General features: G+C 49.9%; 5 protein-coding genes across 5 annotated transcripts; 3 read left to right on the forward strand and 2 right to left on the reverse strand.

Annotated features, from left to right (window-relative positions):
* Window positions 1–1,640: 1,640 nt before the first annotated feature.
* ENH_00004260 (50S ribosomal protein L22, putative) lies at window positions 1,641–2,390 on the reverse strand (the record flags this gene model as incomplete). The annotated part of the gene is made up of 1 exon (XM_013578372.1): window positions 1,641–2,390. One exon carries the CDS (start codon window positions 2,388–2,390, stop codon window positions 1,641–1,643), a length of 750 nt encoding a protein of 249 aa, XP_013433826.1.
* A 645-nt stretch (window positions 2,391–3,035) lies between these two features.
* Window positions 3,036–5,401, forward strand: ENH_00004270 (NADP-specific glutamate dehydrogenase, putative; the record flags this gene model as incomplete). Its single annotated transcript, XM_013578373.1, has 6 exons — window positions 3,036–3,308; window positions 3,420–3,641; window positions 3,892–4,128; window positions 4,298–4,516; window positions 4,754–4,982; window positions 5,175–5,401. The coding sequence occupies 6 exons, from the start codon at window positions 3,036–3,038 to the stop codon at window positions 5,399–5,401; spliced, it is 1,407 nt and encodes a 468-aa protein (XP_013433827.1).
* A 3,463-nt stretch (window positions 5,402–8,864) lies between these two features.
* On the forward strand, window positions 8,865–12,298 carry ENH_00004280 (machado-joseph disease protein, putative; the record flags this gene model as incomplete). The annotated part of the gene is made up of 8 exons (XM_013578374.1): window positions 8,865–8,957; window positions 9,141–9,222; window positions 9,385–9,610; window positions 9,716–9,909; window positions 10,085–10,235; window positions 10,448–10,498; window positions 10,707–10,815; window positions 12,221–12,298. The coding sequence occupies 8 exons, from the start codon at window positions 8,865–8,867 to the stop codon at window positions 12,296–12,298; spliced, it is 984 nt and encodes a 327-aa protein (XP_013433828.1).
* Window positions 12,299–12,909: 611 nt separating this feature from the next.
* Window positions 12,910–17,026, reverse strand: ENH_00004290 (hypothetical protein, conserved; the record flags this gene model as incomplete). The annotated part of the gene is made up of 7 exons (XM_013578375.1): window positions 12,910–14,609; window positions 14,862–15,392; window positions 15,648–15,747; window positions 16,108–16,177; window positions 16,346–16,431; window positions 16,677–16,749; window positions 16,929–17,026. 7 exons carry the CDS (start codon window positions 17,024–17,026, stop codon window positions 12,910–12,912), a joined length of 2,658 nt encoding a protein of 885 aa, XP_013433829.1.
* A 3,499-nt stretch (window positions 17,027–20,525) lies between these two features.
* Window positions 20,526–21,035, forward strand: ENH_00004300 (hypothetical protein, conserved; the record flags this gene model as incomplete). The annotated part of the gene is given in 2 exon segments (XM_013578376.1): window positions 20,526–20,729; window positions 20,733–21,035. Coding segments are annotated over 2 exon segments (507 nt in total).
* Window positions 21,036–21,099: the final 64 nt, after the last annotated feature.

Below are 21,099 nucleotides of genomic sequence, written 5' to 3' on the forward strand. Positions count from 1 at the left end.
TGCGACGTCAACCGCTTAGAACTGCGCAGCACGGCCTCCATGACTAGGACAGCCAAGCGAACCTACGGCTGATACCGCGAATAAAGGCACCAGGGTTAAATTGTTATCGCAGTGCAGGCATAATGGGGAACGAAGAGACCCAACAATGCATCCCCCCTAAAGCCTAAGTCGGTGCATCTTCTAGAACAGGGTAGTTCAGGAGTGCACGATTACGCCCTGTCCGCCAAGTACGCACCTCCGGGAGTGGTCATCGCTAGCCAAGCTTAGCAAAGGCTGCGAATACCCCTGAATGCTAATGTCACGAAAATCAGGGCTCAAGTGGTGCAAAATAAATGTAGCAGCGCTCCCGCACGAATTGTAGTCTCAAGGGAGCTTGCGAAAACCCTCGTGGCCTCACCTTAACTACGTTGCTATGCCGTTGTCCCGCTCCCTACCACCCGATTAGCGCGAGACTCTCGGCACTTCATGTGGCTTGTTCATCTTTTTCAAAGCCTTCCACGTTCCGTACAAAGCTGTGACTAGGCTGCGTAGAGTTTGACTGTTCAGGATACACCACAGTAGCATGTCTTCACATAACTGCTCTTCAATTTCGGCACTTCGGCGCTTCTTCTGTCTAGTAGGCCGGCAGCAGACTGCTGTGCTTGAGTTTTGCGCGTGAATATCCGCGTTGGGTCTTTCCACAGGACTTCTGCTGGATATGCATCTAGAACTTCGCCATTGTCCTAAAGAAGAGAGTTGCCAATTTCCCCGCTGCTTGCAGTAACGCCTCTGCTATGAGTGTTTCGTGAGACTTTTTTTTCCCGCTGAGACCAAACTGTTGAATCCTTGAGGGTGAGAGGGGCCGGAGCCCCCGTTTGTGTGTACCTTGTGTTTTGCCCGGTGTCAGTGCTGGAGTGCACACGCTAACAAGTGCTGGCATCGCAGGCAAACGTGCTGTAAATGATGCTGCAGCGATCTAAAAGTAATACTTCGGTGGCCATTACACGTTTTTGGCGTGGTGTCTGAATCAATGCTCGCCCTCTAGAGCAACACGACAGTACAGAAAGCCATATTAGCCGCCGAAACGAACTCGCACCAAAATGCAACATTTACAATTCGCAATAAATGCGTACCTGCGACAAGATGCATGGGAGATTCGCTCCTTTAAACGAAAAAATGTCTCAAGACAAGAGGCAGGGCTGCGGCACCCCAAGCAATGTGTATTGACAGTACGTAGCGAATTATGTTCTGCACTGCACTCAAGCCACGGCAGTTCCAGTCTTCTGAGGACTGTCTATGAAACTCAACTGCAGGCCTAGTGCATGCACTGTGTCGTACAAGTGAGCGTAGCTGCCCTGGCTGCAGCTTTGGCTTTGGCTAGGCCTGCTGGCCTGGAGTCGGGCCCAGCAAGAATGAAGAAGTCCAAAAAGGATGAAGCCTTGTCAAGTCAAGACCCAGTGCAAACTCCAGCAGTCTGTGTTTCTGGCCTAGAATTTGGTTTCAGGAGGATGCGGCTGTGGCGGGTGCGTGCGCCAGCATTGCACAGGCAAATCAAGTTCTTGTACTAAAACCTATCTTGTCCCTTTGAGCATCCCCTTGGCCAAAATCCTCTTGAACATGTAGCTATGAGGTGTCAATGGGATCCTTCTGTACACCTGGATTCAAAACGCCTTAATGATGACCTTTATATGCGTTGTGGGGCGGCGCCGGATATCCATTCGGCCTCTCGCTTTAAAGAAAGGCCTCTTCATGACGGGCCCGTTATTGGCTGTGACGGACACAAGCTGCGGCTTGAGGTTCTGCTCCCCGTGCAAGTTGACAGCGTTGGCCAGGGCCGACTCGATGGCTCTGAAAATGGCAAGGGCCGGCCGGCGGGGGGAGGTGGCGAGATGCGCCAGAGCCCCCGCCAGCGTCTTTCCCCGCAGCTCCTGTATAACCCTCCGTGTCTTTATCGGAGACAGGCGCACGTAACGCGAGTTCGCCTCCACGTAGGGTTGCGGCAGCGTCCTGTCCAGCAATGAACCCTTTGATGTGCCACCCCCCTCCACAGCGCCCTCGTCCCCAAGAGTTACAGGGTCTGGGGAGGTCAAGAAGGACAGTTTGGAAAGAAGGAGAGAGCCCGCCCTGCGTGGGACCCGAATAGGTGCGGGCGCTCGCGCTGAGCAGCCAGGTGAATGTACGGCAAGAGGCTGTCGGCCGCAATGAGAATGGTGGCTCAGGTGCTGCGCTGGAAGACCAGCAGGTAAGTTGTACACCGCGAGCGGCAAAAATGCTGTCCTTGCCGCGAAGAGAAAGCGGATTTGGCGGCCCTTCGGCGGAGCTTCTGTAGATGCGAGGACACAACGGGCGCAGTACGTCGACAAGAAAAGGCATGCGAGGAACCGCGCAGCCTGTGATCTTGAGAGGCGCATCGTTATGAGCCTCCCTTCTCCATTAAATCAAATAATTCATAGTTGTAGTTGCTAATAAGTAGAAAGAAACAGCTCCTGTTGAGCGAGCGCCGGTCAACGCCGCCTGCTGCCACAGCGCAAGCAGCATGCAGCAACAACCAGTGCCCGGCTATGCTGCGCAGCGTCACTTGGCAGCGTGTTGCTTACCCTTGTCTTTCATTTACACTCAGTGTCTTCAACCCCTAACAAAAACCATTTAGGGGATTAAATATTGACAGGTCTTTTTAGCTATTACTTTAGCATTTTCTGGCGTGCCTTTTCGAGTTGCCGAGGCAAGTCACCGTTTGACCTCACTGGTAAGTGCGCTGGTGTACTGAGCTGCAACCAGTAAGGATATTTATATTGAATAGCAGCACATCATGCCTTGAAAGTAGAACCTCATCACAGCAGGACAATTTTAGTTTCATCCTGATCCCAACTTTTAGTTGTTCTTTCAAGCCCTGTCAGTGGTAATGGTCCGTCAAGGCACACTCAAGTGCTACTGGGACGTTCGTCAACCTTCTCCCTGTTTCCTAGTGAAATCCTTTGTGTTATCATCCTATTGTTGCATTTTTGTCTGTATCATGCCTCAGGCTTTGAGTTCTGAGACGTTGCTGCAGAGCGAAAATGACGGAGAGTGTGCTCGCTCACCCCGAAGTTGCCTGCGCGGAAACGCCTCCTGATTGCGACGTGGACTTGCGCATTCGGCGCATGGAGTACCGCGTGAAGAAGCGCAACGCCATGCAACCGGAATTCTTGCAGGCTTTCTCGGAAGTCTGCGAGTCGCTGAAGCACTTCCTAAGGCAAAACCCGCAGTACATCAGCGCGCTCGAAGTCATTGCAGAGCCCGAGAGGGTCGTAACCTTTCGAGTGCCCTGGTTTGACGATAAAGGCTCACTAGTATGTCATACACGATCTACGCAGCTGCCTCTCTGTACTGCATTTGAACAACTATACAAGCAGCGGGGAAAAGCGCAGTAGTGCAGCATAAACTTGTGTTGGTGCCTGCAGCGCGTCAACTGCGGCTACCGCGTGCAGTATAGCTCTGCAATTGGTCCGTGCAAAGGTGGCTTGCGTTTTCACCCCACTGTGTCTCTGTCGGTGATCAAGTTTCTCGGATTTGAACAGATATTCAAGAACAGCCTTACAGGGCTTCCGATGGGTGGGGGCAAAGGGGGCTCTGACTTCGACCCAAAGGGAAAGTCAGTAAATGAGATCAGACGATTTTGCCAGGTGAGAACGATCACGAGATTTGGATGCCATGCAAGGCTCTTCTGCAGCATGGCCTAGTGGAGCTCACGAATCAGTACAGTGCTCTATGCAGTTTTCTGCTTCGTCATGCGCATGTGGACTTCAGTGAACAAGAAGGAAGTTGTGTCCTGGTGCACTGTATGAGATCTGCAGGACACGGCAGTCGCTTCTAGTTTGCATAAATAACCCATGAATATCTGTTACTACTCACAAACTGCGGTGGATTTTGCAGAGTTTTATGACCGAGCTGGCAAAACACATTGGCCCCTCTCGAGACGTTCCAGCAGGTGACATTGGCGTGGGAACACGTGAGATTGGATTTCTGTTTGGTCAATACAAACGACTGTCGTCCAATTTCGAAGGAGCTATAACGGGGAAGGATGTGGGGTGGGGAGGTTCGGAGATACGGCCAGAAGCAACAGGATACGGCTGCGCTTATTTTGCTGAAAATGTACTAACTAAGCTATTGGTGAGCCTTCCGCACCCGCTTTCAGTTTATGCAAACGAAGCTTGAGAAGAATTACTATCAGCGAGCTAAAATGGTTATCACGGTACACCAATGCGTTCCAGTATAAACATATGGAAACGTCTTTGCCCACTTTTGTGGATTAGGACGTTATTTGTATTCGTTTTTTCAGAATGAAAGCCTAAGAGGAAAGACTTGCACCTTAAGTGGCTGTGGGAATGTGGCAGTGTACTGCGCTGAGAAATTGCTAGCCATGGGCGCCAAAGTGTTGACCCTCAGCGACAGCGAAGGCATGATCTATTGCTCCCAGGGATTCTCGAAGGAGGACATTCAACGTATTAAAGAAGCAAAAGCTGCAGACTCTTGTGTTCGCGTTAGGTCGTTTGCAGACGTAGGACAACAGGCCACTCATACAGTTCGTGCTCCCTCGGATTCCACTTTCACTCATCTCAGCAGGGCTTGCTGAACAAGCGCAGCATTGCAGTTGCTGCTCCCTCGGATTCCAGTTTCATTCATCTCACAAGGGCGTGCTGCGCAGCCTCGGTAGCCTGTAGCATTGTGTGCGAGACAATCTCTGATGTGCAGCTGCTCGGTGCTCTCCTTGCTCCTGTGCTGACCGAACCCGCAGGGTGACACTATTGTTTTCCAGCACAACGAGACACCTTGGGCTGTGGCTGCTGATCTGGCGTTTCCTTGTGCAAAGGAGAATGAAGTTGATGACATTGCTGCAGCAAAAATGTGCAAGAATGGCTGCAGAGTGGTCGTTGAGGGGTCTAACATGCCTCTGACGCCCAAGGCCACGGAAACGTTCACTAAAAACGGAGTGATTGTCTGTCCTGGCAAGGCGGCGAATGCAGGTACACACAGAAACATGTCCGGCGGGAGACGTTAGGTCGCACTGCTCTGCACAGGCCTAAATCCAGGAGACGATCACTGACTATGTTGCAGCGTGCAAGTAGCCCGAGATTGCGTGAAACCGGCATTCAAATTTCTCTGCTTATTTTCCTGTCACTAATTTGCCACAGGTTTCAGTGAGGTTTGTGGTGCAGGTGGAGTAGCTGTGAGCGGTCTGGAGATGAGCCAGAATGCAATGCGATTACATTGGACTCGCGAGGAAGTGGACACGCGACTAAAACAAATCATGAGCGACATCTTTGAAAAGTGCACTGCTGCAGGCAAGGCTTATGGCAGGGATGAGAGGGATTTAGTGGCTGGAGCAAACGTTGACGGTTTCCGTAAAGTTGCGGACGCAATCATCGCGGAGGGTTACTTGTAAACTTTTTATCTTTTTAGTCGCCTGCACAGGCCCACTTAACACAGCTGAAGTTCGAAGCCAGAAAGCTGGGCCTGTTTGGGCCGTCATAAGTTGACGCAGTATTGTCTTGCTGCTGCGCTAATCCGCGAAGCTGCGCAAAAGTGGCGGGGCCTGTGCACAGGCCATTGGCATGGAGGGAAATCAGTATTTCCTTTCCTCACTTACTTTCGAATGTTTGTCATCCTTTGCGCTGTTGCATAGAATACTTCTTGATGCCTCCGTATTCAGACTAAGAAGAGATGGTTTGTTTCGTACCTCAGTATCCGATCTCGTTGGACGATTGGCTCAGCGTTGATGGGCCTTTCTTGAGTTCTCTGCGCCACGTTCTGTTGTCCAGTGGCAGTTTTTGACTTGACTGCGCACATGCTGTGAACATCAGTGCACGGTGCGGTGACTCGTACTTCTCCGCATTGCATATGGCATATATATGAGGCCCTCTGCAGAGGCCATCCGCAGAACTCAAATGCAGCTGGCAACCCGCTGCCGTAATCTGTGCAGGAACAAGAATAGTAATTGACTCCTGTTTTTGTTCAAGCCCGTGTATGCACGGCAGGATCAGGGATTTAGCGCGCGGTGAACTAGGAGAATTAATCAAATTATAGCGCGAAAACCCATCTGAGCACTTGCAGGCAGTCCAAATTGGATTGACTTGAAAGTAGACATGCGGTGTTAGTTGTGGGACATTCACTAACTCGACGAGGGGAGTACAAGGCGCTCACTGGTTTCGGCCATTAAGAATATAGCGTCTTTTATGGCTTAAATGAGCAGGCGGGCAACTATTCGCCCTTCATTGTTCCTCATGCCCTTCATTGTTCTTCATTGTTCCCATGTGGACCCGTCAAAAGGAATACGTTTCCACAGGAGCTGTAGGAATTCCGTTTTTTCCATGAAGAAGCCCAGATCGTTCCACGGCTTGAGGCGCTTCGCATCACAGTACTGCCACGTATGCTGAAGTCTTCGCAGCTTAGCGTGCAGAGAGCTTCAGCTGCATTTGTAGAACCACGCTTGAAGGTCCATAACTTGTTTGACTTAATGAGCAGAACCTAAGAATTAAAGATGCCTTGATTCTCATTTGTAGCCGTGAAGAAAAGGCACATCTACAGTTCGAATCGCGTAAAGATAATGCACACTTACTAGTGAGGCTGACTGGAGCTCAGCCTGGGTAAAACGCAGCACTTCACAATGTCACCAGTCATGGGGAACTTCATCATTTATTCTTTATCCTATTTCCTTCACAGCGCATTGCGCAACTCGTCACCTTGCGAATTCATGCAAAATTTGATTAAAGGGCCTTTTTGGCCGTGTAAGCGCACAATCAGCCTGACGTAACACGGAGTGGCCATAGGGCCAGCTGCCTTGGCGGCCTCTTTCGCGTAGGACCAGAGGCAGGTGTAAGTAGGAAAGTAAATTCAGCGTGGCTAGAGCTAAGCTGGCCACAGTGAAGCGCGAGGCAAAATGGTCAAACATGAGTATTTGTTTCATGCCACAAGAACAGTTTTCCATGGTTTTCTAGAGGAGCCTCAAGTTGATCTTTAAATGAAGGGTGCTGGGTCTCAGTTAGCACCAGATTACATTCATGGAGGAAAAAGGGGCGGACAACATTGCGATGTAATGAAAACTTCCTAAGAGACTGCAAAACATATTCTCTTCATGAGCCAATGCTGGAAAGACAATGCCCCAGAAGGAATGTGAACGTGGCAGTGCTCATATGCCCAAACAGGAACTCCTGTGGAAGACTGGGGAGAATGCTCATGGGCACTTGACAGGGTCGCAGGCATGACACACATGCATATTGGTGTCAGAGACAGCAGTGCTAAGTGCATTCACTAAGGCCACACACAAATACAATGTCTTCAGACAACGCACTCGGCGGGCATTTATGCCCAACCTCATTCACTAAGGCCACGCACAATGTCTTCAGACAACGCGTCCGGGGGGCATTTATGCGCAGCCTCGAGGCAAACCCCGTGAGCCCCCTTGTAGCACTGCTTTGCTAAGAACTTGAACTTTATTTCTGCCGTGCCTAACTGGAATACCAGTGTTTCCAGTTCCAGCTGTCTGCATCTTCTGCTGAACTTTTCATTGTTCTAGAGTTAGTGAGCATCATGGCTTCTGGTGCCTCGTGGGGCCTCTAAACATATGATCGGAATTGACATCAAAGTACAAATACAGGTTTACTTTTTGTATACATTAAAAACAAAATTTTGTTTACTTACTTCCACATGCGCAGAATGCTTAAAATTAACTGCATGCTCCTACATTAATCCATGAGCCTGCGCGCGCGAGCCTTTGTGTCGAGCCTGGTAAAGCTTGTATGTCTTTCATGTAAGTCTGAACATTGTTACTTTTATGCTGGACTCTACTGCGTATATTTCAGAACAAGTGGGTTTGGGAGAGTGGGCAATACAGTTAACAATGCATTTATTGATGCATGATGCCATTTTGATCTCAGCCCTTTATTGCACCAGCAATGCATCTTGTGCCCTATCGAAATTGCTAAGTTGTGTTGCTCTTATAAGTTTGGCAGCAACTGTGTTCCGCTGTGGCTTCCAGCAACAACCACCACCTAACGCTGAACGCGGGTTTTGAAGCTTCACTGGAAAACAAACTATTCACTTTGTAGCTTAATTACATTGGCTACGGTCAAAAAGTCAATAAGTGGCCTAATGACTTTGGGTTTCAGTTTCACGTATGCAGAGGAGGGAGCGAGCGGCCGCCACCGTCCCTGGTTAAACACGCATGCAATCAGACGCTACGTTTTTCCTCCTAGCCGAGCCAGAGCCAAAAGTACTTCAAATAGATAGTATCAGGTATTTTGTGGGGGCGTTTAGTGCCAAAAATTTGACTGGCGCCTCCGGTTATTGGCTGTGCTGGCAGTTGACCGCTTGCTTCCCTCGTGGCGAGTCGGCTCACGCAGAGTCCATTGTTATTTCCTTCCTTCCCGAACTTTTCTTGCTTTCTCAGCCTGAAAGGAATCAGGAAGGGGCTGCACGTACCTCCGTTGCTATCTCTCTATGGCCTTGCATGCTGCAGCGAGTCAACAGCCACTGTCGGCGGCGCCTTTCACGAGTTGGCTCGGCAACTCAGCAAAGGCAAAGCAAACAGTTGGGGCGAATTAATACCCATAAGTTCCTTTAGTCTTGATTTTATTTGCGCTGTCGCCAGTGGACAGCTCGTAGCTGGTGCGCTTACAGAACGTCTACCCTCGACGCATGCAAAGTCGTACCGTTAATGGTCAGAGGTTACCACAGCTTAGTTATGAGCCTTTAGAGGAATACAGCTGCTTCGACTTGAACCCACCGAATACGACTGCCTGCACTGCGTAAGAAATCAGCGGCTTGCTGGTCCCCTTCGCGACCTTCGGGTTTATTCGTCAACTTGACGCAGCGGCGCGTGACCTTCTCTTCACCTTCATCAATCTACAATGTCAATGCGGTCTCGTGGTCCACTAGTGTACTGGGAAAAGCAAGGGGCAGATCGCATGTGCGCTCTGCACTGCCTAAACTCGGTACTGCAGGTGAGGTGGCTACGCATGCTGAAGAAAGCTGGAGCTGTCATGGTCCAATACTGCCCTTTGTGAAAACAAATTCAGTAATAGTGTACCTGAGACATCCTGCCGATTATCAGCTAGGCGGTTGACTCAGAAGAAGCAACATTGAGCTGAAGAGAACTACAAGTTGCTCGTCAACTGCCATTGCAGGGCCCTTACTTCACGGAGGCGGAACTTTCGTCCATAGGGCTGGAACTCGACCAGAAGGAGCGACAATTGATGGCAGAGGGAGGTCCGCTTGAGCCTATGGCCAGTGTATTTGCACTTACGGTGCTGCGTGTGGCTCAAGCTGTGTTGATGCGCGGCTTCCCCTAGCACACGTACATGTTTCTTCAGATGTTTCAATCACACACAAGTAATTCAGGTTTAAAATTAGGCTTGGTGGGTGTTTCAGGTACCCAATCCAAGGACTACCAAGCGTTCTTGGCGGAAGGCAGCGGCAACGTCGCCGCTGATGGATATTTCAATGTCAGCGTCTTGATAGAATGCCTACGGCGGAAACGAATCCACTGCATTTGTCAAAGGAATGTGGGCGAGCATGAGGAAGCTGGAGTCGACTTCGGCTACATCTTGAACCACGCGGACCACTGGCTGGCGCTGCGCAGAGTTCACGGCACATGGTGCGCGGGACCTCATCACAACTCCGAATCTAAAATTCTGAATTATGTATTGCAAAGGGCTGGAAAAACATCTTAACATGTGCGGACTGTGCGGACTGTTTACAGGTACAATCTGGATAGCATGAAACCGGCGCCCACTGTCATTTCAAGCTTTCACCTGGAGGCATTTTTGAGCTCCTTGAAGGGCCAGGGCTATACTATTTTCATCGTGCGACCGGAAGTGGGTGATCTGCCGGCCCCAGGAGCCATGCAAACTCGAAACAATAATCAATTCTACCTGACACAAAAGGAGATTGAGGGTGAGGCGACTGTGGCCAAGCCAGCCGATATTTTATCTGTCGTTACGCAGCAAGCCCAACAAAGAGACGTATAAAAGGAGCTGCTAACAGCTCATGGTAGCTTCACCTGAACATGAGTGTAGGCGCAGCTGAAGTTTGTATATTTTAATATTCTGAACATGACTGACCTGCTCAGAGCTCCACAGGAAAGCGGCGGAACAGGAAACGAAAGCGGCTCAAGAAGCCCAACGTCTTGGGGGCAATGGAGATGCAGTGAGTATCTCCTTGTCTCCCCAGTTATCTGGTTCTCTGGGTTCCTGTCCTAAATGCTATTCACAGAAAACAAGGTCAGGTTTATTGGAAATTGATTTTTTTTCAACACTTGCTATACTGTGACTGTTTTTAGACCGCCAAAATGTTCCCTTGCCGCTTTTTCATAGAGAACACATGTGCTGGTGGTTTTCCACTGATATCGCTATTCCGGGCATGGCACCATTTATTCTTAAGCAGCTGCATTATTCATGTTAAAGTACTGACTATATGGGTATTCCTGCCACAGACTTCAGGAAAATCATTCCTCGCTAGTGCCCCTAGAGGCAGGGAACCCCACGTATGGCCGCAGGGAGAAGGATAGTAAGCGTCGGCAACCATATCTGGCCTAGGGGGAACAGTCTGCGGTTCAGATTCTCAGGCATGGTTTCATGCATGTATGGGCGCCTCCCAAATTTCATGAAGCTCGCTGCAAAACTCTACACAACACAACGACCGGCACTATTTTAGCTTATTGCCCCATTTCGCATGCACGTTTTGTACCTCAGTCGCCTCGAGGATCGGAGCCCTGTAGCTGACGGCGCTGGGCCAGAAGACGCATCAGAAGATCCTGAGTTGCAGGAAGCTATTCGTCTGTCTATGGAATGCTACAAAAAGGTACGCGGGCCAGTTTGCACCTTTCGAATCCTCTGTGTTTGCCTGTAGAAAGACACTGCATGACACTGAACGTGTGCGGCGAAGAAAAGGAACTTAGGGTACAGTTTGCACTTTCAAGGGAGTTGAGTGAGCAGGAGGATTCAAGAACAAGACTTTTCGCAGTGCATACAATAATGTAACCGGAGGGCAGCTTCAGAAACATAAACCAAAACAGAAAAACGCTACTACAGTGAATGCATGAATAACATAATCTCACAAGTACAATCTTAATATATATATTTGAATTTGGCATTACTATGCGTTTACTACAGTAGCTCTTTTGCATTGCCAGGAAATAGCAAAGCCGCCCGAGGAACCTCCAGCAGGCGAGGCGGACGTAAAGTTCGTATTTGTGAGAACGCCGTCTGGAAAGCGACTGTCTCGGCGGTTTCGTAAAGACCAGACAATCAAGGCAAGCAACTGTATGAGCATGCCGCAATAGTGCACGATTACATGTTCTCGTGTTTCCGCTGCTTTTCGCTCCTACTTACCACCGTCCAATGTCCACTCTAAAATATAAAAAGCTTAGTATTGCCATCACTTCTGCGTCATTCCTTTGGCTCGTAAATCATCATGAATCGCAGTCTGCTTCGCATGCAAAAGATATGTAGGGTCGAGGGTTCAGGATGTAGCACAAAGGTGAGCTTCTCCGTCTATCTGCTCTTGCTGCAGCACATCTGTGAGTGGATAGTATTTGAAAGCCAAAACATGGAAGGCGTTCGACCCCTCACAGCCCTGTCAAGTTTCTCTCTTGTACAGACCTTTCCGCGGTAAGACTATCAGTGCATCTGGTTTGCTCACGCTGACTAAAAGTACCCCTTGTTGGCCCTCCCACATGCAAAACTGACAGGGTTACGCTGGCTAAGGATTTCATTCACTGCACTCTTAGAGAGGCAGATAACGTCAACACCTCATGTTTCACTATCGATTAGCACTGTATCGTCACTGCAGGATGTGTAAAGTGAGGCCACTATGAAGCTCTCCCTGCTTGCAGCTGGACAGTACGCACTATGTATGTATGCATGCACTTTGCACGCATGCAGCATGTTGAATCGGACAGAAGGCTGACTTGTGATGTGTGCACCCCAGACGGAGATTCTGTTCAATGAACAACCAAGTTTTGCTGTTTACACCAGCTTCAGATGTGAGCACTAACAGGCCTTCGATTTAATCCATGTCGAAGCCCTGCAACAATCTGCTCCGCACGATGCAGAAAAGCCGAAAGTGCATTTGCTGGCATCCATTTACGAATCATCTACTCATCATCTACTTGATTCCGTTCAAGTAAACTTTTCGACAAGCGCTCGAACGAAGTTCGCTTATTAGCAAGATCTGCCGCTGTCTGTGCTTTTGTGAGTATCCGCAGGAGGGAGCCGACGTAACCCACGTTAGCCTAGATGCATTGGAGTTCCATGCGCAAGAACAGCTAATGCTGCAGCTTTAGAAAGAAAGAACAAACTGAAGCCGAGCCGCAGCTACCATTTGTCAGGTTGCGTCACGATTTCTCGTTTTTGTTGGGGAAGGATCCCTCCACCCAGTAATACTTTATCTTTAGGCTCCTTGGCTTCTGCCGGTTTGGGGACATATATTCCATTTGCTGTATTTCCGCGGCGTTGCCCAATCCTGCCTCCGAACTGACTTCCCTAACACTGAGATAGAAGCGCAGCAACAGCTACAACAGCTGCTGGCTAAAACTGGCCGCATAGCTGCAGCAGGCCGGCCAAGCATGTACAATTCTGCCTCCTAGCAGCCATATGCCGAAACGTGTTAGTAAATTGAGCATTTTGCATCTTGAGAAATAGTTCAGCAACAGGAGAGCTACTGCATGTATTACATTGGTGATTGGTCACGTCCCAGCAAGACACAAAGCAAGACATAATCACAAATGGTACAGTCCATTGGCTCGGGAATGCCGCTTAGTTGCAGCACAGTGCGAGGGCCCATGACAAACAGACGATAAGCCCAACACGAATACTAGTGCACAAACCCACAACTGCCAACATCATGGTGACTTCCACCGGATTCCCCCAAGAACACATGAACTAAGCGAGTAAATCAACGCAACTGGTTGGCCGCTTTTCCGTTTTTGTTTCCGTTTCGCTGCACGCTCCGGCAGCACACCCAGTTCCCTTCAGTTCGTGGAGTTTCAAAGGTGTTATCCTGGGACACTATAATAGGGGGGTTTAGCGAAACCACTTCAGGTGCTCTGACCTGCTGTGCATGAACCCGGGAAGCCACCACCTGCTGCTTCCCCGCCCCGCAGTGCGCTGGACCTGCGTTAGGCGCCTTCGGCACAGCGATCTTCACAGCCGGCAAGGGAGACACAACAGGCGGTACATAGGCCGGGTCCGCCAGACCTTGAGCTGTGGGTCCCATTGCCATCCTCGGCTGGAAGGCAGCCGGCGCCCCCACGGGAACCACACCCCGTCCTAACGCTGCGTCTGTTTCTGTTACACTAGTTCCGGGCACAGAGTAGCTCATGGCTGCCGAATAGACAGGGGGAATGCTTCCAGTTTGCCCAATCCACTGGCCTTGGGCCATTGCCTGGCTTTCCAAGTACTCCCTTTCTCTGCGCTGCATCACAGAAGCCGCTGCTTTGTCGAAAAACTGCTGCCAAGCAAGTTGATTTGCCGGCAAATACATTCCAGCGTTCTGAAACGGGAAGTCCTGCGCCGACGCAGGACCTGCCGCTTCCCCCGTCTTCGGATTCGCCAACATGTCCGGCGTTGGCGGAGGGGCCGTGCGGCCAGTAATAGGAGAACCGACAACTGATGCCCCACACACGTCACCACACCGTCCATTCTCTACAGCACGTGAGGGTGGCGCTGCCTTGTCAGAAGCATCGGACTCAGCTCCAAGTACTTTACATTGTGGCACTTTCAGGACCCCAGGCTGTTGCGCTGTCATCTGCATCTTTTGAGCGTTAGCATTCCCTTGCGCCGGAACAACAGCTGCAGCAGCCTTACTTTTGTTTCCGGATTCTCCTCGACTTGGACTGGAGCCGTTGTTAACGGCTTGCCCCTCCTTTGCCCGCTCCATCTTCGTTTTCTCCTTGCTCTTTTCACGCAGCTCCCCAGCTGCAGCAACAGCCACCGCCACCATTGCATCTTGGAGCAGCTGTATGTGGTCCTTGCTGTCGCCGACCGCTAGCGAATGCATGGGTGCCGGAGGCCCCTCTGAATCCAATCGACCCGAGAGTTCGTCTTCGTGCACAACGCCGTGGGCATGCCGCACACGTAGCGCACTGTCGGACTTGGCCCCGTGTGTGCTCCGCAGCAGCGCAGCCCTTAACTCGGAAGGTGACATGGAAAGAATGGTGGTGGCATGTTTCAGTAAGCCATCAAACGAACCTCCCTCGCCGAAGGTGCTCAATGCTTTTACCGATCTTGTGGAATCCCCCAGCTCCGATGGTCCTTCATCAGCGGCCAACTCCGGGCCAGACTCCGCCCTCTTCGTCCTTCCCTCTGAACCCCAGTCTCTGTAAAGGCTGCCGTGAGACCCGCTCTGAAGGCTGTTTCTCTGAACTGCATCCATATACCCCATTTCACTGGAGCCGGATCCGCCCAAATCTCCTTCCATCTCCAACTCCTGCGCTTCACGGACCACAGCCTCCTCAACCAGCATGCGATCCATCGGAGTTCCCTTCGGCGCTTGGCTCAGCAGAGCTGTGTCCAAAGGCTTGCCCAACCCCTGACACTCATCAGGCGCAGGCGCCGCTCCAGCTGCAGCGAACTGTTGAAATAGCGGCAAGTCTCCTGCAGCACAAGAAATGCCGCAGAAAAGCGTGCGCGCACTAACTGACGCACGGAATTTGTCCTTATATCTCTACATACAACCCATATTACCAAACACTGACATACCTTTTCAAACACACGTGGGAACACATACACAATTCACCCCAAAGCACCTCAACAAGTACACGTTCATAGCCCATATAGGAAACATGCAAAAGGAAAAATCCCCCAAAGCTACAGTACACCTGCTGCGTGTTCCCTCTTGGAGCTCACCGTCACCAAATGCGGTGGCTGTTCTGCGCCTCTCTCCCGGCGTGAACACTGGCTCCCTTCTAAAGGCTGAATCAACCGAGCGAGAAGGCATCAGTTCTGCTGGCTTTGCAGCAGGAGGCTCGCGAGAGTTGCTGTCGTGCACAACAACAGCAGGAAAATCCTTGCTTCCAAGCGGAGAAGAACTCCTCTTCTCGTCCTCAGAATCATCCACGAGGCCCCCAGAGCGGGCTGGCGCATCCCTTCGGCTGGCGCCTGAGACCGATGGCTCAGCAGCAGTAGCAGCAGCAGCTGCTGCTGGTGCTACCTCTTGGCCTGAGAAGGGCTTGCTTACGGGCGAGCTCTTGCTGGGCACAGCACCATCTGCATCAGTCACTGAAACAACCACTAATTTTGTGGCCAAGTCACTCTCAGTTACCGGCGGCTTGCCGCAAACTTCGCGCAGCCTATTGAAGCACGCCAAGAGCCTTGGGTGCCGAGATGGCAGCTGCAATCGCTGAAATTCTGCCTCAAGTGTAGGCAGCAGCTCCTCCACTGAACACAAAAACAGTTCTGGATTCGCTGATTGAGCTCAATAAGCAACAATACGGCTATCAATGACGGCCTATGTACACTAATGCTTTGCCAAGTGAGAGTTGAGCGGCGAAATGGAATGTTCCCCGAGCACTAAAGAAGCATAAGCAACTCGTGAGCAGGCCAAAACAATGAGCCGCAAGATCTTGACCAAATTCATGGCTCGCATGCTATTCCTGAATCTATTCTGAGAAAACGGCGAAGGCCGCTGCTGACCCTTGTCCTTGTTGAAAGCGGCTTCCACAAGTAACTTCACAGCCATGACAATAAACTGCACCATCAGCACATTCAAGTCATTCTCTTCTGCGGCCTGCGCCTGAGGCACAGCGACACACAATCCCAACAAAGCGTAAAATCCGCAATTCGCGTCCTAAATGGTTCCAGCGAGCGGCTATTTCACACGCAGAGAAAGCAACCAGGTGATTCTGTTGCGTTCAACTCAATCAAGAGAATATGGTCAAAAGCGCGGCTGAAACCAAGGCGTCTTTCACCAGTTGGATGAAGGCCACCATGAGTACAATAGATAGTCTAGAAACATGAGTGCTCAAAGCCTGTACAGCTCCCCAAATCGAACACAAAGAGCCTCTCGAAAGGAAGCCCACAGCGGCAACTGCATCGCAACATAAATCCGCCCAAGTTCAAGTTCCTGCCATACAAAAGGACCCAACAAATGTACCTTAAGGGAGGCGATTTCATCCAGAATGACTTGCAAGCTGTAGTCGATCTTCTCGTGCTGGTCAACAAGCCTGAGACGCGAACACGTTTCATAGCGACCACTAAGAATGTACCATTCCCCATTTGTTGGGGGTTTGCTGCTTGGCTGAGAAATTGAACTTGAATATGTTTATATACTCGATAAAAGGTGACAGCACAGGGGAAGGTGGAGCTAGAGAAGCTGAAACGAACCCACGCACAGCTCATGCCTTTGGTACAGCTGCATGCGTTCGGATTCCGGTAGTTTCACTACGTCTTTCGGACGATCGGAGCCAACACCATTGCCCTGTAACAGAAGCAAAAGCACACAGAGTGAGAATTGGATGTAAATGCGTTGTTACATAACTCTGTGAACTCTGTGTAGGGCTGTGCTGGTGGGGCAATGGCTCCACATCGGCGAAAGCCCACAGCTTCCCGCAGCCGCAGCGAGTGCAAGTACCGAAATATTTGTTGAACAATGGTTTCCATTTTAATTAAATGCACAGATTTCGATGAAGAAGCTAACTATTGAGACCCTCTCTACACACTCACTAGAGGGTTGGCTTTACTCTCCCCCGCCACAGCGCCAGAAGCGGCAGCTGAGTGGTTTCTATCGGCGTTTTGCCTGCAATTGCAAGAAAGCACAAGACAGAAACAACACTAAGAAATAAAGAACACATTCACTAACTGCTGCTGCAGAGAAACTTCTCCAGCGAACCCTCAGTTTCAAAATAAAAATTGAGTTTTCCCCCATTCCTAGTATCTAATTCTTTTACAACAACAGCCCAACAGAAGTGCCTTTACCCTTGCGCCGTCAGTTCCCCGTCCCATGTCCTGAGGGGCAGCTGGTCGTATACAGCGGCTGAGGCCGCGCTGTGTTCCTTGACATCTCCAGGCCTCATTTTGTGTCTTAATTTGAGCTGCAATTCCCAAGAAGTGCAGTTTCGAAGGCCTTAGAAACAAAAGTGTCGGCCTATGCCCCAGTTTTCCCCTACTGCTGCTGCTGCGACAGGGGAGGAGGGGCCCCCCGTACACACCTAGTGCTTCTCTGCCCCTGTCCTGTCTGACTCCTGCTGCGCAGTGCCAGAGCCGGAGTCCCACAGGCTTTTCAGTTTGTAGGGAAAGCCACTAGAGCCAGAACGGTCCACGCAGGCCTCAGGAGATCACCGCAGCTCCACGTTCATGACCGCCCCTGTTGATCTGAAGAGCCGAAATAGAAATAAACCTTTGTTCGTTAATTACATGCAGGGTTTGTCCTGCAGACTGAAGGGGAAAGCAGTGGGTGGGGAGGCAGACGGTGACGGTATGGCCGCGCTACAGCCGATATAGCTGGTCCAAACACTGAATGGCAGACAGCCCCGCGGCAATTGGCAACAAAGACTAGGAATACATGCAAACCATAATGCTACACTTTCCAAATGGATAAAATCGCGCCCAGATGCCACTAGGATACGTATGCACATGCGGCTCGCCGCTGTGCCAGCAGCCTGAACCTGAATGTGCAACAGCCCGATGGTCGGTGCACCGTTGCAGGGTGAGCTGCGCAGTACAGACAGACCGCCGGTGCACTCTCATTTATTTAGATAGATCGCATTCATGAAAACAAAATACATTTTAAATGGCGACACAGAGCGAATTCCGAATGCAGCAAACCGAAACGAGCCGACAGGTACGAACAAGCAGCAGCAGCAGCAGCAGCAGCAGTCGATACTGCAACCCAAGTCCACGAGTTAACAGGCACTCGCTGCCGCCCTGGAAAACACAAAAACTTAATTCAATTTTACTTTAATGAAGTATTTAAGTTTGTTATGTGTTCCAAAATTTCGCAATTGGAAACTGACTCGCATATTTCCTAGGGGGGCCCCAGCTCCACCCTCTCCATGGCAGGACTCGCGAAGGGTCGTGTGTGGGCGCACTGTGGTCTCAAGCCTCCCTCTGCCCCTCAACGGCCCTTAATGCTCTCATTATTTTTTAATATTTAATTTTCCTGCATTTTAAAACATCTTTCTTTCATTTTCTTTCATCGGGGCGTTCATTTGAGCCTCGCAATCGGCCGAACTGCCCCGTCGCAGCTTTCGACGTGTGCATAATGCCTGCGCGGTGGAACCTTTGGAATCCCAACAGAGTTTCAAAAGTCTAAAAGACAGACAAACTTTGCTGCTTCTCATCAATATCTTAAGAGCCCAGTTACCGTGGACGCCTCAACCGCGGCCCTGCAGTCTTGGGAAATTGGCCACCTATGCCACGCACTGAACTCATACATTATAAATAATACGAATCTTATGATCTAGAGTTGAATTTACCCATTTTTGTCGCAGTTACGCTATGTTCGACTAACACTGAACTCAGTCAACTCCTAACAAACTCTCTAAAACGCACTGCATTGAGGCTTTTAACTTAACGCCGTCAGCTCATCTGGAAGTTGAACTTCCTTCGTTTTAGAATCGAGAAATAAATTGAAATATTCAATTACATTATGTGGCCATTACAAGCTCAGGTGACTATTAGTGCTGCTAATTGTGGCGAAATGGTACTTCCGTAAGTTTCATTTGAGTTGTTGGTGGCAACAAAAGAGGAACAGCATTTCCCCGTGTGGGTGAGATTTGAACTTTCTGTATTTTAAAGCAAAAAGATATAACTACTTAAGAGAATTGCGGAAAACTCTTCGAAGAACACATGTGGCCTTTGCTGCTGCTTTGTTTGGTGCGAAAGGAAAGCTTTGAGAATGTGAATTGCATTAGCTGGCGACTGTGGCCCCACAGTTGGCATTTTTGTGGGTTAAATGCGCCTTTTGAAATATTTTATATTATTTTATTGTTACAGTTAGTTGAGAGTTGCCGTGGAGTGATTTAAAGAGCCGAAGAAGGAAAAAGGAAACAGTGGTGGCTCAAGCTCCCCATACACTGGAAGTTGGGGATTTCTTTCTGTAGAGGAAATGAGATATCCCAAAAGGTCTTAGTGAGAAACTTAGTGAAAAACTTCACTGTTGAGAAACGCTCTCAAGTTTGACTTTCTGGTTATGTTAAAGATAAGACTGAGGGTCAAAAGTGAATGCCTCCCCTCTAAGTGGCGTTGCACCAAACACTGGTGACCCCGATGAGCCCATCAATCACATATTTAATCTAATTTGAGGAGAAGACCCTTTTATAATTCAACTACAATCTCCATTATGTTCATATGTATCTGCACATATGTAGAAGGCAGGCTTTTTCCAGACACATGCATAAGCGTTTGCCTCTGTGGCTGCTGCTGCAGTTTGCTGCTTGCATAACTCGAGGGTGGCAACAGCGCTGCACAGCCCAGATCCCATGGAAACTGAAATCCTACACTTACTCTTTAAATGGAAAACATCATAATTAGCATGGAAACGAAGAAAGCTGCACCAAACATGCAAATCAAAAAGATGTTCTTGCAAAATTGGTGTGCTGCCTGCAGCTGCGCTACGAATGGCGGTAGAAATATATTCATATGCAGACATATACATATATACATATACATAAATATCTATATATATATATATGTATTTATGTACCCGAGCAAATGTACTTGAGATATTCGATCAAGCCAGCCTCAGTCTCAGGACATACTGGTAAATGCCATTTGACCTGAAGGGGGAGGCTGGAGCCTCTGGTTGCGAGTTATCTGGCTGGGAAAAAGAACAAAATCTTTTCTTTTCTGCTTCCTTTGTGCACAAAATGAATTTAATTTTCCTTTTCTCTGCTGCTTTCTTTCTTACACTTTAGTTCCAGGCCACACGCGGGAACAGCAGGCGCAGTGTCTTCAGAACTGCAGCGCCTCTAGTGCTTTCTCCACGCCATATTCAATAGCCTTGAGTATTTGTGCTAAAAAGCCACTAAGGGAATTCAAATGCCTCTGAAAATGTTTATAGAGTGGAGAAAGCAGCTAGGATTTAGCGGCTTTCTCCCAGGCAGCAGCTACCACCCTCAGTGGTAAGTGTGGCACTACTACTGCATCGAAGTGTGTTTAGCTTTTTTTTGCAAAAGTATCAATTAGATATTTGTTCAGGAATCTGCGTGCCTCTTGATGTCCAGCCTGAGAGGCTAAATCATCTGCTGCTTTCGCGCCTTGGGGGTCACTTGTGTGCCGACTTAGTCGCATTTTCTTTCATTCAAGTTCAAGTTTCGCCGCTGCAGGCTGCCAGTGGCCGCAGCTAGCCCAGCATGCAGTACTCGCCCTACTGCAGCACGAAAGCTCATTTTTGCTGCATAAATTCACATTTTGAAGTGTGTATTTGCTGCACTATTCAGCAGCAGGGCAGCGCCCTCTAAGAGCAAAACCCGTGCGGGATACCGGCGCAGGACATGCGCTGTCTGCGTGTCCTGAGTGGTCTCTTGTGGCGCAAAATGCGAAATAGATATTATTTTAACTATTTAATTGCAGATGTGGCGGCAGAGAAAGCATGAACGAGTTCGGCGCGGCGGCTGCAGCCGCCGGGTTGTCACTGCTGCTGCAACAGAGGCGCCGGGCGTGGCAGTGCAGCAGCAGCAGCCCCAGCGAGGAAAGCCCCAGCCACTAGAAGGCAAAGGACAAATTCCCTGCAGTGGAAGGAATCGATACACTGAAGGCTGCAGGCGTTATCAGGCATAGCAGAATCGCGAAAGGCAGCAGCAGCAACAGCATCAACGGCAGCCAGCCCCGCAGGAGCAGCAGCAGCAACGGGAGCAGCAGCAGCATGGAGTTTGCAGGGCAAGGTTTCAGCGGAGTTTATCCTTCCTACTACTGTGTCTTCTGGTTGACTTGAAGCAGCAGCAGGAACAGCAGGAGCAGCAGCAGACCATCAGAAGTGCCGCAGCAATAATACCATCACCGGCAGCAGCAGCTGTCCTTACCGAACAGTCTGCCGTGGACTGGTTGTCCTTCTCCCGCTGCAGTCGCCGGAAGAATTTCTAGCAACAGCAGCAGCAGCCGCAGCAGCAGCAGCAGCAAGTGCAGGAAGGGCGGGCGAGAGGCACAA

The sequence above is a fragment of the Eimeria necatrix genome, genomic scaffold (genome assembly GCF_000499385.1).
Source record: "Eimeria necatrix Houghton genomic scaffold, Enh_scaff111, whole genome shotgun sequence".
Classification (NCBI taxonomy): domain Eukaryota; phylum Apicomplexa; class Conoidasida; order Eucoccidiorida; family Eimeriidae; genus Eimeria; species Eimeria necatrix.